The 14,462-nt window shown below is 40.3% G+C and overlaps 1 protein-coding gene across 11 annotated transcripts in view; it reads right to left on the reverse strand.

Moving 5' to 3' along the window:
• Positions 1-588: 588 nt before the first annotated feature.
• Positions 589-14,462, reverse strand: part of ablim2 (actin binding LIM protein family, member 2) — a 127,458-nt gene continuing 113,584 nt past the window's right edge. For 4 of the 11 annotated variants that reach the window (XM_084711567.1, XM_084711573.1, XM_084711569.1 and 1 more), the window contains 4 exons: positions 12,344-12,381; positions 12,050-12,155; positions 11,906-11,964; positions 8,558-8,902 (listed from right to left, as the gene is read on the reverse strand). In XM_084711567.1, coding sequence (XP_084567693.1) covers positions 8,798-8,902; positions 11,906-11,964; positions 12,050-12,155; positions 12,344-12,381 — 308 coding nt within the window. In that variant the 3' untranslated portion in view covers positions 8,558-8,797. Of the gene's footprint in view, positions 2,567-6,828; positions 6,910-7,030; positions 7,039-8,553; positions 8,903-11,905; positions 11,965-12,049; positions 12,156-12,343; positions 12,382-14,462 lie in introns of those variants that run through there. The other 7 variants (XM_084711570.1, XM_084711576.1, XM_084711577.1 and 4 more) reach the window with 6 other exon arrangements.

Below are 14,462 nucleotides of genomic sequence, written 5' to 3' on the forward strand. Positions count from 1 at the left end.
GCAACCAGATTGGACGTTTTTTGGACTGGTTCAAAACAAAGCGTATCAAAGGAACTGATCCTTCCTAAGTCCCGCCCCTTTTTACTATGTGTTCCAATAACAATTGAGCAAACTTGCCAGATAACTAGCTAGCTAATGATTGATGCAGATAAGCTAGCTAGTTAGTTAACTCAAGATGCAAATATATGTTGCTTTTAAAGGCCCTCCAACATCTTTTCACCCTCTTCAAAATGTAGTTCTCTTTTCAACATAGATTAGCCAAGCACATAGCATCTCTAAGTACAGGAAACAGGAAAGGAGAAAATTGACTAAGGTATCAAGCTTGCTCCACTGGAGTACAGAGCAAAAAGGGGCGGGACTTAGGACCCACTCAAAAAAATAACAGTTTTGTCAATTTTGTCAATCTTTGGGCTTGCGGGGAAGGTCTCAAGTATTTTCAAGTCAAAATGCTCAGGTCCAAATGAAGTCTCAACTGGCAAGTCTTTCTTTTGATTTCGTAAAGTCATTGAGTCTGACTCAAGTCCATCTCCTGTCATTCCAAAAGTAGACTTTTGACACTCATTTAACAAACTCGCAGCGACTCTGTGGTTTGGATAAAGCACTTTAATAGCAGATGAATATTAGAAAGAGGACATGACGCTTTATGACAACAGTTAGTGTGTTACTTACAGGAGCAAAAATCCATTTGACACTCAGATTAAACTCAAAATTTGATATGTTTCTCTTCAAAAGAAAAAAGAAAGCTCTTCTTGGTGATGCTATTCATTCAACACTACACCCTTTAAAGATTTCAAAATAAAATCCCTTCCTTGATATTGCAATTAAATAAATACCTAACACAAGCTAATGGAAGCAGCTGACCCGGGCGTTTCGTTTGACACAATTTGAACCAAAAATTAATCAACCACTCAAACCACATTGATGATAATGTTTTCATACATGTCTAATCGGAGGTCAGTGGACAAACCCCATTTTCCCACCCTCATGCATGCCTGAAGAGTTATACACCATGGCTTGTATACAGACAAATATATCTGGTATATGTCCAGTATATGCTCACATACATCGTACGGTATGTTAGTTGGCGAGTTGATCGGTCCAGAAAATCATCAAGCAAAGCTGATGGACTTCAGCTTGAACATGGAGCTTTTACAACAACGCTTTCAAACAACAAACATATAAAGAGTTAAACCTCTATAACACAGTTAGAGTATTGAGTTTTTAAATCAAGCAAGACCCCACTTGTTACGCTTAAGTGCTGCTGCAGGTCTGTGAAGCTTAACAAAGTCAACATGGGCTTTTTTTTTCTGGTAACAAAATCATGATTTCTCTCAGCTGTGTCTCATGATTGGTTTTAATGATCCTTTCCAGAAGTCAAAAATAGCTTATAAAAATAATTTCTTTTTTTTTTTTTTTGATGTGAGTGCATGTCACTCTGGCAATGTTGCATGTTTGACACCTTTGCACAACCTGAAACCTTCTGTACTGCATGTTTTCTGCAGGGCAAATCCATTTTTTTTTTTTTGTTTAACCCCCGCTTCCCTCCCCCTGAATCTGTGATTCACTGCCATGTTGTGGCCCCTATCCAGCCCTGGCTCTCCTATCTGCGCTGATTTACGAGATGCTTGTGTAAGATATGGGACCGCATTCAAACATATCGGGGCACGCATATCAAAACTACCCAACCGCTCTTTCCTAAGTTCTCCGGCTGAAAAGAACATGAAGGAAAATTGAAAACAAAGATGATAAGGTGCTTTTTGAGAAGCTGGAGTCCTGTCTTTGGCCTTGACATGCTTGAACAGAAAGTCTGCAGTTTCTTCACTGTCCTGGAGTAATGGCAAGGGTGTGAAAATGAACTGATCTGACAATGTAACAGTCACTCAGTGCAGGGAGTAAAATGATGGAGAGACAGCAAGAGAGAAAAGGCAGAGCAGCAAACATGATACGTAAAGACAGATAAGATGATAAACCCTGAAAACAAACTGAAAAAAAGTCGAGATAGATAAGTCGAGATTGACAGAGTGGAAGAAGGAGCACGTAAAACAGTCCGAACCAAAGAAACCTGGAGGAAGGCTTACACGAGAATTAGAAAAAGCTGTTATGAAAGCGTCGAGATGGGCGGGAGGCGGGGGGAGGATGCAGAAACCACATGGGAGGCGAGGAGCATCAACACAGGCCATGCAAACGCAGCTCCTCGTCCTCGTCCATAAGGTCGTCAGTCAAACATTCGGGCCATACAAAAAGCGAAAGATGCTGCCTCAACATCATGAAAATGTTCCCGCATTAGAGCGCCTCTCCGTGGCGTCGCAGGCAGATGGCATGGCGGTTTACAGGTGGAAAGTAAGGGTATCATGGCGGTGCATATATAGATATTTCAGATGGGTTGGTTTTCTTTTTTTGCTTCCCTCCCAGACAGGATGGATGTATGTTGAGATGTTGCTTTTTTTCCGTCTTAAAAAAGGCGTGCCGCCTTCTTCAGATCATTCTTCTTCCAGAGGGCCAGGCGGTCGAACTGCTCCAGGGTCATGCCGAAAACCTGCTGGAAGTCCTCAGGAGATAGGTGTCTCTGGAGAAGCAAAACATAAACAGAAACAAATATACTTACTTTAAGCAAAGTACTGTTGGAGCTTACAATACAATGTCACTACAGATTGTCTTGTCTTGTTTTTACATAATTTCTCCACTTGTTACGTCTTATTACATTGTTTTCATATTGTTACATCTTGTTATGTCGTTTGTGTGCTGTTACATTTTTATGTGATATTTGATATCTATCTAAATCTATTAGCCATATTAGCCACCATGAGCTACTGGGCATACCAGGTCAAATAAGGCTGTGGCAGCAAAACCCCCGAGTTTACTGTACTGAACAAGTGGGTCTTTTATTGCTTGTGAATGTAACTTTTCATTTGTATGAGTGAGATGGTGCTGTTACCTCCACAACAAGAGGATGGCTGACTAGCTTTATAGCAGTACCACCTAGCTTAACACTACAACTTTGGATAGAAAGAGTCAGCTGTCAAGACCAGAATGGCTGTCTAGCTTGCCAAAACTATTTACTGTATGTGCTGTATGAAGCTGGATGTATGTATGCATGTATGTAGCTGTATGGTAAATCAGTAGCAGACTGGACTCACACACAAGACATTCATCCAATCCTAAACTCATGTTTGTGTTCACTGTATAAGCAGGCGTTACATTGCCTTCTGTGTTGAGGTTTAACACACCAGATTCAATTCCATGTCTCAGAAGTTCATCCAAACAAAACTGTTATCCAAAACCCGGCCTGGCTCACGTTGCAGACACTCACTTAATCCTCTGTAAATGTCAGAAATATACCATGGAACAAAAACATGCATGGTATTGATTTAGACCCCGAACAAAAGCATACGCAACTTTATTGGAAATCTTTGGCTGTACACTGTATTTGTGTGTCTCTATGATGACAGTAATAGTAAATTAGAGGCCAGCTGTTGCTGTTTGAGAGACAATCACCTGGTTTTCATAGCAACCAACAGAAGGTATGTGGTTTCCTCCTTGAGGCAAAAACATACAGACTGACCCTGTTGCAAGGGTCTTGTGGTCCATTGGTCCTAAGATTCCAGGGTCTTATGTTCCCAGGATCCTATGCTTCCATGCTCCTAAGTACCCAAGATCATATCTCCCCAGTTCTAAGTTCTGAGGGTCCTAACTTTCCAGAGTCCCATTTTTCCAGGGTCGTAGATTCCAGTGTTATGTTCCCAGTATCCTAAGTTTCCAGGGTCTTACCTTAAGTTCCCAAGGATTTAAGTCCTAAGGGTACTAAGTTCCCAAGGCCCTAAGTTCCCAGGGACTTATGTTCCCAGGGTACCATGTCCCCAGGGTCCTATGTTCCCAGGGTCTTATGGTCCCAGGGTCCTCTGTTTTTATGGTCCCATGTTTCCAGGGTTTTAAGTCTCCAGAGTCTTTTGATCCCATGGTCCTAAGTTCCCAAGGTCCTATGTTCCCAGACTCTTAAGTCCCTATGATCATATGTTATCAGGGCCCTATGTTCCCAGGGTCATAAGTTCCCAAGGTCCAATCTTCCCAGTGTCCTAAGTTCTGAGTGTCCTATGTTCTCAGAGACCTAGGTTATAGGCTAACCCCTAACCCTTTACCCTATCCCTAACTGCACCCATAACCCTAACCCATTATGTGATATAGATTTGGGGAACAGTCTTTGTGCTAAGCTAAGGCTAACTATATCCCGACTCCAGCTCTGTGCTTAACACAGAGACATTAATTGTGCACTAGACACAAAAGCATTCTGGCTGATACTTGTTAGCTCTGTCTCTTCACACAGCAGCCACCAGTAACACTTCAGAAATATCCCATTTGGTTGTCTCGCCTCATCATAGTAAAGTGTCTCTCTTGGCTCTGAGGTTGAGTTTTGATAGGGGTTTAGCTGCTGATTAGTTTGGGTAAACCGACACCACTTCGGGGTCAAGGATCAGGAGCAGTGGTGGGTAAAACAGAGGTTGGAATACTTCTCTCTAACACACACACACATTCACACTAATGACAATATGACTCCAATCTAGTGATCCCAACCACAAAGGAGATCTCTTGCGTCAATAACACCTTGGTATCCCGACGGCCTGACTCCTCTTGGGACAATATTCTCATAATCCCAAGGCTCACAGGCAGGTCTCATGTTAGGGTTACTGAAGGTTTAAACATTTTAAAAGGGGTGTTTTTTTTAAAAAAAAAAAAAAAAAAAAGGAGAGGAAGACCATCAGTGCTAGACCACAAGAAAAACCACAATGTGAAGTTTTTAAATGTGCTTTTTTTATCCTATGTGGAACATTATTTGAGACTACTTTACTAAAACATTTCCTGTTTTCCACTGAAGAAACTTAATGAAAGTTCTGAATCTGTAAATGGGTAGTGTAAGAATAACAGATGGAGGAAATTAGGTATTATGGGACATTAAGTCCAATTGTGCTTAATTTTTTTTATAAGACATGCATGTGGGTTAAACTTGCTGTGACCCAGCAGAAGAGCAGGTAATGTGATACAACATCCATACTACTGCCAATTATATTCGCATTCAATAAAAACCCACAATTTATTGACTTTATTTAGCACGTCACAGCTTGAACTCAAAGATTTTTCTTGCACCACAAAAGCAATATACCCATATGTCATTGCTGGATGTGTCATTTCAAAACCATGGGCACTAAACTGCTGCTGCAACAGCCTCTGTTCTCCTGGTTTCAGGCTTTCCACCAGATTTTGTGACCTGGCTATGGGACTTTTTCTCCCATTCAACTACAAGAGCATTAATGAGGTCAGGCATTCACTGAGCCAGACTTTATCACCCAAAGGTGTTGGACGGAGCTGAGGTCAGTGCTCTGAAGAGGTCATTCAAGAACCAATCAGACACCATAAGTGTATGCTGTAACATTACATTACTGCATTCATGTGGTGAGGGAATAATTGAAATGAAGGGTTCCAAACTGGAAAAATCCACATAAATGAGTCAGGTCAAGTCAGAGCAAGTCACAACTCAGAAAGTCGGAAAAAATTTTAGTTCATGACCTGCTGAGCTGTTGACATCATATGTGCAGAAACACAGCAGACTAAAGTAAATGCTTGGTGGATGGAAGTAGTGTGTTGTGTGATGTCTTCAGAAGTGGCATATGACCAAGTGCAAAGATACTTTAAAGAAATAAAGGCACGGAAAAGGCAGGGAGAATCCAGTTGATTTTCAAAATAAAAGACCCCATGCAGACTCACAATCATAAAGACAAACAGAAAATAAACAATTTAACTACGTAGCCTGCTTATCCATGGTAGAAGCACAAAGAGCAAGGAAAGAGGATTTACTCAACAAAATCAGAGCAAGTAAACATAATCAGATGGGCAAAATGCTCCGCTACTGAAATGCTGCTGGTGGGAATTGAAGTCGCCTGCATGACGGAATAAACCTGTGGTGCAGTCATGACACGGCACAGCCAAGCCTGGTGTAAATTACAGGTTAATGTCTTTTGTTCAGAGAGAGCACATACAGGTTGAATGAATTGTAGCAGCTCAAGAATTGAACCCTGGGGAACTCCACAAATAGTAGCTCTGGTCCACAAATGACCTTTCTCAATCCTTTCCGCTCTATGTTCCAATGACAGTTGAGCAAATTGGTAACTTGGTCAACTTTCTTCTTGCCAGTTTCCTGTACTCAGATACAGGTCGTAATGGTGATCAACAATTGACAGTGAAACATCACTGATGGAAGATGAGATCACTGTCGATATCAGCTGGTGAGCAAGCCAACTTTTTTCACTAGCTGGCATTGAAAAAGTATCAGTACTTTGTTACTTTTGACCATGTTAGTCCAACATACATGTCCATACTAGGTTTAAAAGGTCCTAGGTCTCGGCACCACATGTTTAAGTTACACAACATAACGCAAGGCAATTCAAGAATTTAGTTAAGTTAGTAGTTCATCTTCATCTGAAGCATACTGAGGTCTTGAGGGGCTTGGCTCCAATCATGACAACCCACTCTAGTCAAAAGTATACCAAAGCCACCCCCTGTCCACACACTTTTGGCCTTACAATATATCTGTTTCCTTTAAAAAAAAATTGCAACCATTTATCCAGCTTTTCAAAAATTGGACATGGCACTTCTCTAAGCTGTGGCTGATACTTTTATCCCACCTGGCTTAGCCGCCTGGCTGCTTCACCCAAACTGCATAATTCTGATGTTCAAATCATTCTTTAAACCACAGTGAAACATTTTCTCAGGCTTTTTAATGACCCGTGGGTAGGAAGGGGGAAACGACAGAGCAGGCAAAAGAAGATTCGAGCTCACCTCCAGTCTGGTGCGATCTACGTCTCTGGGAAGCTTCACTTTCACTCTATGCGTCACTGCCAGAATTTCATAAGGGTAGATCTGGCACATACAAAGTAAGCATTGTGGGAGATTAATTAGGGAATACAATTATAATCCAGTATCCAAACAAAACTGCCAGGAATATTACTTGTAAAGCATTAGCAAATGAGGGAGGTCTTACCTTGTATTCTGAGAGCAAGGAGAGAAAAGAGGGAGAGAAAGAGAATTAATCCGGAGGAACAATGAGTTTTTATTTGAATAGCAGACCCATTATGAAAACTACCATAATAGAGCCTGAAAATAAATTACACCTTGTGGACTCAAATCTCTTCAAAAATATTGGGTTTCAAAGGCGTCAAAAGCATTATAAAGGGTTGTTCTGCACACACAAATACACAGTTATGAGGTTGGCATCTGATCAACTCCAGTCTTTGTCTAAGATAGAGCCAGGACTGTACACACACACTTGTAAACACACACCAATAATTCTGCAGCTGGAAAAATGACATCACCTCTCCATGTCGTTACCTCCAGTAATTGATCTGGAGCCAGAGCTGCAGGGCTCTGCATGCTTGGTCACAATGTAATCATAGATTGTAAACGGACATTAGAACTGCACTTAAAGGAGAGTCGACTAGGGCATTTTCACATTTTATCGGTTAGAACTTTAGCTGATGCCATAATCTTAAATTGGGCCAGTGACCTAGAATCCAACATTCTGGAAGTAAAAGTCTGTTTCAATTTCTGCACAGACAACGTTAAGTGTGTTAAATGAATGGTTCTTTGATTTAAAAGCCGAATGTACAAGCCTGTTCACATAAAAAAGAAACTGAAGGAGTCATTTTGACTTCTAAGTAGTACTTCCATAGGGATCATCCAGTAACTGAGCTAAAAATTCTGTTGCATGTGTTGCTAATAGCCCAAGGAAGCTAAAGATTAGGCTCAAGAATCAAACCCTGGGGAACTCCACAGGTCATGGTTATGGTCAAAAAATGACCATTTTTATATGTTCCAATGACTGTTGAGCAAATTGGTATCTTGGTCAACTTCCTTCTTGCCAGTTTCCTGTACTCAGATATAATATATGCTAGGCCCATCTATGGTGAAAAGAAAAACAAATTTGGTAGATATAATTAAATGACATTACTGGGAGACCTGCAAAGTGACATATATTCACATCTTAAGTTAGTTAATATTAGCAAAACCCTTGCTAGCTAGTTAGGGTTTCATTAATCATTAGGTAGCTAGTTAGCTAACATTTTGCTAACATTAGCTAGCATGTTAACTAGTGTTAGCAAACTTAAGATGTGACCCTGTACTTCACTTTTACAAGAAAACAAGATAGTTGACACGGGTAGCTCAACTATATCTGAGAACAGAGCAAAAAGGGGTGGGACTTTGGAAGGGTCAATTGAGGACTGTGCTACAGTAGATAATCTTACCCAATTTGTTGAGAGGTATGTAATGTCCAGGGTATTAAATGCCGCACTACAAAAATAGTGTTTTACCTGAATAAGTGCTCAAACAAATGTCATTTAACACCTTTGCTGGTGGTCTGAAGCCAGACTTTAATTTATTCTCAAAGCTTTTTACAATAAAAAAATGTGAATGAATGAATTTTCCCAACAAAAGGTTGATGAGAGAATCTAATCCTGATAAAATAAGCCAACCCCTGACTTCACAACTCTTTCTCAAATTTCTAACTTTCACTTTTATTTAAAAGGATGTTGAACATTTAATTTGCAACATTTGTGGAAATTATTTTTTTCATTATTAATCTGCAGATTATTTTATGAAAAATGCCTGTCACAATTTCCCAAAGCCGTTTGGAAAGGCTTGGTTTGTCCCAAAAAAATTCACTTGACAAACCAGTAACATTAAGTAACAAAAAAGTAAAATTAAGTAGCAAAAGTCATTTAGTGACAAAAGTAACATTAAGACGTATGCATCAAAGAGAGGAAATGAACAGCATTAATTCTTTTTCACTCTCACCTCTCATTCCTCCCCAGCTCTGTGAGTCTGGGTCCACTTCATCCTCCACCATCTCAGCAGCCTATAAGAACACACGCACACATAAACAGAGACCAGTTAGACCATCATTCAGATGTCCTGCTTCATGTTGCCAGGAACATTGCTGGTCTTTATCAAAACTTCGGTTCATCCAGAACCCTTTTAGTCACTGTTGTTGCCTTTGATTTGCTCACATTCTTTCAGGGTGAACAAGAGGAAGTGAGTGACACATTCTTTTGATGGTGAGCTTACATCACTAAGTTTGGAGAAAGTAAAATAGTGACTAAAAATAGAGGGAAGAATTGATGTTGATTTTGTCATTTATCCACTAGTGGAGCTAAACTGGCTCTAGGCCAGCAATTCAAAACAATTTAAAAAATATGTTATTAAAATTCAAATCCACAAAGATTTAACAGCCTGTATAGACATTAGATAGAAAGCTAATTAGCTAGCAAGCTAATGTGGGTTTCAAAGTGTGAGATAATTTGTCTGTCGTTTGTTAGCCAATTATTACTTTAAGTTACTTTACTGCTTTATGTAAATGGGGTTTGAAATCAAACAACTGGCTAAATGTAAAAACATATTTTCTCTCTATATACAGAAAAGTTAGTTAGGGTCAGAATAAGCCCAGGGCTATACAACTCACACTGCACTTATACTACCCTTAGTTAACGTCTATTGGAAGAGCAACTAATTGTTACCATTCTGATACGTTCCATGCCCCATTTCACACTGGCACCTTTCAGCTCTGGTTTAAGTTGATTTTCAGGGGACAACTCTGTAAACTTGGGGCTAACCCTGTTTCAGCCAGTTTGTTGTAGCTGAAAAAGAATCACACAACTGCAAATTAATTTCAGTTTGACTTTAAATGGAGCTTGAGCGCTATGTGACTCTGTATGTCAGCAATGTGCTTGCACAAAAAGATACCGTATATGCCAAGTATAATGTTACATACAGCGCCACATTTAATAGAAAAAAATCTCCCTTCATTCTTCTGCCAACACACAAAATCCACCGTGTCAACAACACTAACCAGGAATGTCAGCAAGTGAAAAATAGTTCAATACACTTTGCGCCATGAATCTGTCGTGGCTCCTTAGCTTTCATTTCCTTCTCTATTCTGTTTTGTCTGCCTGTCCTCCATCCGTCAACAAACACAGAGGGAGAGCAGCAATATCACATCAGCGGATGATAGACTAAATACCCCCAACGTCCTCATAATAAACCGAGCCCGCCTCGTGTGGAGTGAATGGCACCGACTGACCCCTGTGTAATCTGATACCAAAACTGTAAGCGGAAAGCTTAGAGAGGTTGAGTTTTAAATGACGCAAAACCTTTAAATGGTCTTAAATTCTGCTCTGAGGTTTCCTGTGTTGATTAGCAGAGGTTGTGCATACTTTGATAAAATAATAGTATAAAAACAGATAGACAGAGCTCGGATAGGAAACAGGACTACCCACAGTGCCCTAAAATCCAACTACTGTCAGATCTCCCCAACACCTCAGTTAGCTCTTTCTTCAAAAGGCCTCTGATCCATCGCCGTGCTTGGTTTCATCCCCTCAATATGGTGACAAGCACACCCCATTTCCCTTAACAAGTCACAGTGAGTCAAATTCTCAAAGTTCTCAGTACAGCTGCCAACGCAAATCAAGCGCACCCCCTGTCGTGGCTTGAGCCCCGCTCGTGGCTTTGAGCCCAGGCTTTATGGTGCCAGACTTGAATTGGATGGGAATAAAGCACTCTGAGTCTGGTTATTATTTAATTTGGGTTAGAGAATAGTGTCATGTTGGCTTGGTGGAAATACAAAAACCCTGATGCTAGATGGGACAGGCAAGGGCATAAATTATGACGTTGGTAGATGGGTTATAGGATTGTGAGGCTTTTATTGCTAATTGGGTCTATTCATCAAATCATTTTTGTTTATATGGCGCCAAATCGTGACATAAGTTATGTCAAGGCATTTTTCATGTAGAGCAGGTCTAGACTGTAATCTTCATAATATTATTTACAGAGACTCAACAATTCCAACCATGAGCAAGCACTTAGGTGACAGTGGTGAGGAAAAACTTCCTTTAAAGAGGCAGAAACCTGGAGCAGAACCAGGCGAGGGCAGGCCGCCATCTGCCGGGACCAGATGGGTTGTGCTTAGCAAATAATTTCTGAGTTCTTGGAACATGTCACGATCACTAGATACAACCCCAATTCCATAAAAGTTGGGGCATTGCATAAAACATAAAAAAGCAGAATGCAATGATTTGCAAAACATTTTTTCAACCTATATTCAGTTGAATACAGGACAAAGGCAAGACATTTAATGTTCATTGCTTTTTGCATTTTAGGGACTGTAAAATCCCTAAATTTGTACAGTTTTATGTTGAGGAATGTTGTTCTAAAACCGCTGGACTGTTTGCCCACGAGAAGTGGTGACCCTCACCCCATCCACGGTTGTGGATGACTGATCCTTTCGAGGATACTCCTTTTATACCCAATCATGATACAGTCACCTATTAGCCAGTGGAACGTTCCAAATGGGTGTTTTTTGAGCATGCCACAATTCTTTTGTTGCTCCTGCCCCAACTTTTTTGAAAGGTGTTGTATGAATCAAATTCAGAGTGATTGTTTATTTACAAAAAATAATAAAGTTTATCGGTTTTAAAATGAAATATCTTATATTTGTATTGTATTTCATTGCAGTCAGAAGATTAGACAGGTTGGAATCAAACCTCCCGTTTAGTCAAATGTCATTTGAAGTGAACACAAAAATGAAAGCTAAAATGACTACCCAAATTGTCAGTTGTTAACACCCAATACAGTTTCCAGTTCTTCCTTCAACTTTGCCAACTTATGAAGTTTGTTTATTTGCCCCCTTCAATATCAGGACAATGCCCCCAACTCTAACTAAATCAAGCCCTTGTGCAGTGTCGTTTTTGGCTGATCTGTCCAAGTTACAGGAAGTTCCATGGATTGTTTTGAACCCAAAGACTGTTCAAACCAAGCACACATTTCCTGATACATCTCATGTTTGCGCACATTCATTGTGGCTCACCTTGTAGATGCCGTTCCGTCCATATCCGGGTAAGGACGCGGATTTATTGTAGGGGAAATCTGCAGAAAGAAAAACAAGTTATTCATATTTTACTCTTTAAATACTGTTCAGGATCTGTTGTTGAGCTTGTGACTGGCTACTCACTAGGCTGGGAGGTGTCAGTGGGCAGACTGCAGGTAGATTTGCGAGGATCCAGGTCTTCTGCCATGTGTCCATCTATTTCGCTCTTTAAGATCATCCAACTGGTCCTCTATAGAAAGAAATAGAGACGGACAGAGAGAGCAACAGACAGAGAGAGACAAGAAAGATGGAAAGAAGTGATGGATGATGGAAAAGTATGAGTTAGTGAATTAGTAAATGGATGTACAGTATTTGCAAAGTTTAAGAAAATGACTTGGAAAGAGGCAGATATGGACACACACATACACACAGACCCACCTTGCTATCCTCCCCATCCTGCCAGGATGTTCTAGAAGCTGTAAAACAGTCAGATGTTACAGGATGTCACAGTTAATGTGCCGGATCATCTGCCTCTCAGCTCCACTGTACTGCACTATTAACTCTACAGTAAATCACCCTGCCCGGACCGTGACATCATCAGCTGCAGACGGCATCTACAGGGAACTCTACACGCACTGTGGAACTGTGCAGTAAAACATTTATATCAACACTGTGCTTACAGGGCTGCACTGACATTTTGGGAGTCTGACCCATTGTTCACCAGAGCAACAATTACAGTCCTGATTATGCCAAAATTTTAGATGGATATCCATGTTCCCATGAAGAGGATTGAAAATGGCCTTTGTGAAATCTTCACCATCACAAATACTTGATCCACGACACTTTGTTTTGATAAGAATCAGGATTTCAATTAAATTTGCTCAGAGTAATCCTGACCTTTCTTAACTCCAGTGCCGCTATCAGACCTGTTCTTGAGCAACTTGGTTGGCCTCCTCTGTGAAATTACTATAGAATAAAGAGTCATTTTACAATAAAAAATGTCCATATTCTTTGATTTCTGATTCTCAAGTGTGAATATTGTCTGGTTTCTTTATACATCTAAGAAAATTTTTACCTGTACTCCAGCAACATGTTCTTGCTACCAATTTATCAAATGCGGCAACTTGGTCAGTGACCCAACGCTTCAAGCTATAATCTAATGTCAGTTTTGCACCTGCAGGGCTCCATGATCAACTTAGCAATAACAAATATGAAATGTCTGAGTAGACTTTCAAAACAGCACAAAGGCAATATATTTAATGTTCAAACTGATAAACTTCATTGTTTTTTCTAAAGATACTCTCATTCTGAATTTAATGCCTGCAACACTTTCCAGTAAAGTTGGGACAGGAGCAACAAAAGACTGGGTAAGTTGGGGAATGCTCAAAAAAGACCTGTCTGGAACATTTCACAGGTGAACAGGTGAATTAGTAACAGGTAACAGTAGCATGATTGAGTATTAAAGGGGCGTCAACAAAAGGTTCAGCTGTTCACAAACATGGATGGGGTGAGGTTTACCACTTTAGGCAAATAGTTCAGCAGTTTAAGAACAACATTTCTCAACACCAAACTGCAAGAATTTAGGGATCGCACCATCTATAATCTATAATATCATTAAAAGATTCTGAGAATCCAGAAAGGTTTCTGCATGTATGGGGCAAAACCAACAGTGAATGTCTGTGACCTCTGACCCCTCAGGCAGCACTGCATTAAAAACTGCTTTAAAACACACATAATTGTATAAAGGATACTACATGGGTTCAGGAACACTTTGGAAAACTGTTGTCAGTTAACACAGTTTATCGCTGCATCTACAAATATCTTTCCCAAGTTTTTTTGAAATTAGGATTGTACTCATTACCACTCATTTATATGACAATGTTAAACACATATGATCGCCTAGCATACTCATGCTAAAGCATTAGCATGTACACTGGACAGATGTATCTAGAAAATTTTGGTGACAACCCTCTTTTCAGGCATCTGATAACATCTGACAACAGGCCAGTACTCCCAAATGTATGTGCAGTCTATTCAAATGCAATGTCACTTTACACCGCTCCAAGGTTAACCAGATGAAGATTTTTTCCCTCTTTTTGGCAGACAGTGCACACCTTGTCAGTGACCTCACGTCTGCTTGGATGCATACAATCAAGATGCTGACAGCCACCTCATAAATCTGTAGGACCTTGCCATATGCAGCTGATTTACTTGTCATATGTAATAAAGATGAATACTTCCTTGTGTGATAGAGGTGATAAAAGCTCCTTGGACCCCTATATCAGTGTGTGCACATATAGCTTGAGGGCAGCTACAGTGAACAGTGTACACCATAAATTAGACACACAAACAGAGGTGAGGGGAGAAACACAGTGACTGAAACAGTGATCAGTACAACACTAATGTCACCGTACAGAGTGAATCATGTACCCAACCAGTCACAGTGGACACACAGTCACAACATCACCACTAAAACCAACAAATGAGCTGGTGAGATGAGTGCGGACATGCATGAACGAGGCGAGCAAATTAACACCCAAGTTCCCTACTTCCAACT

Source organism: Lutjanus erythropterus, chromosome 23 (assembly GCF_056507025.1).
Source record: "Lutjanus erythropterus isolate fLutEry1 chromosome 23, fLutEry1.hap2, whole genome shotgun sequence".
NCBI classification, from domain to species: Eukaryota; Metazoa; Chordata; class Actinopteri; order Lutjaniformes; family Lutjanidae; genus Lutjanus; species Lutjanus erythropterus.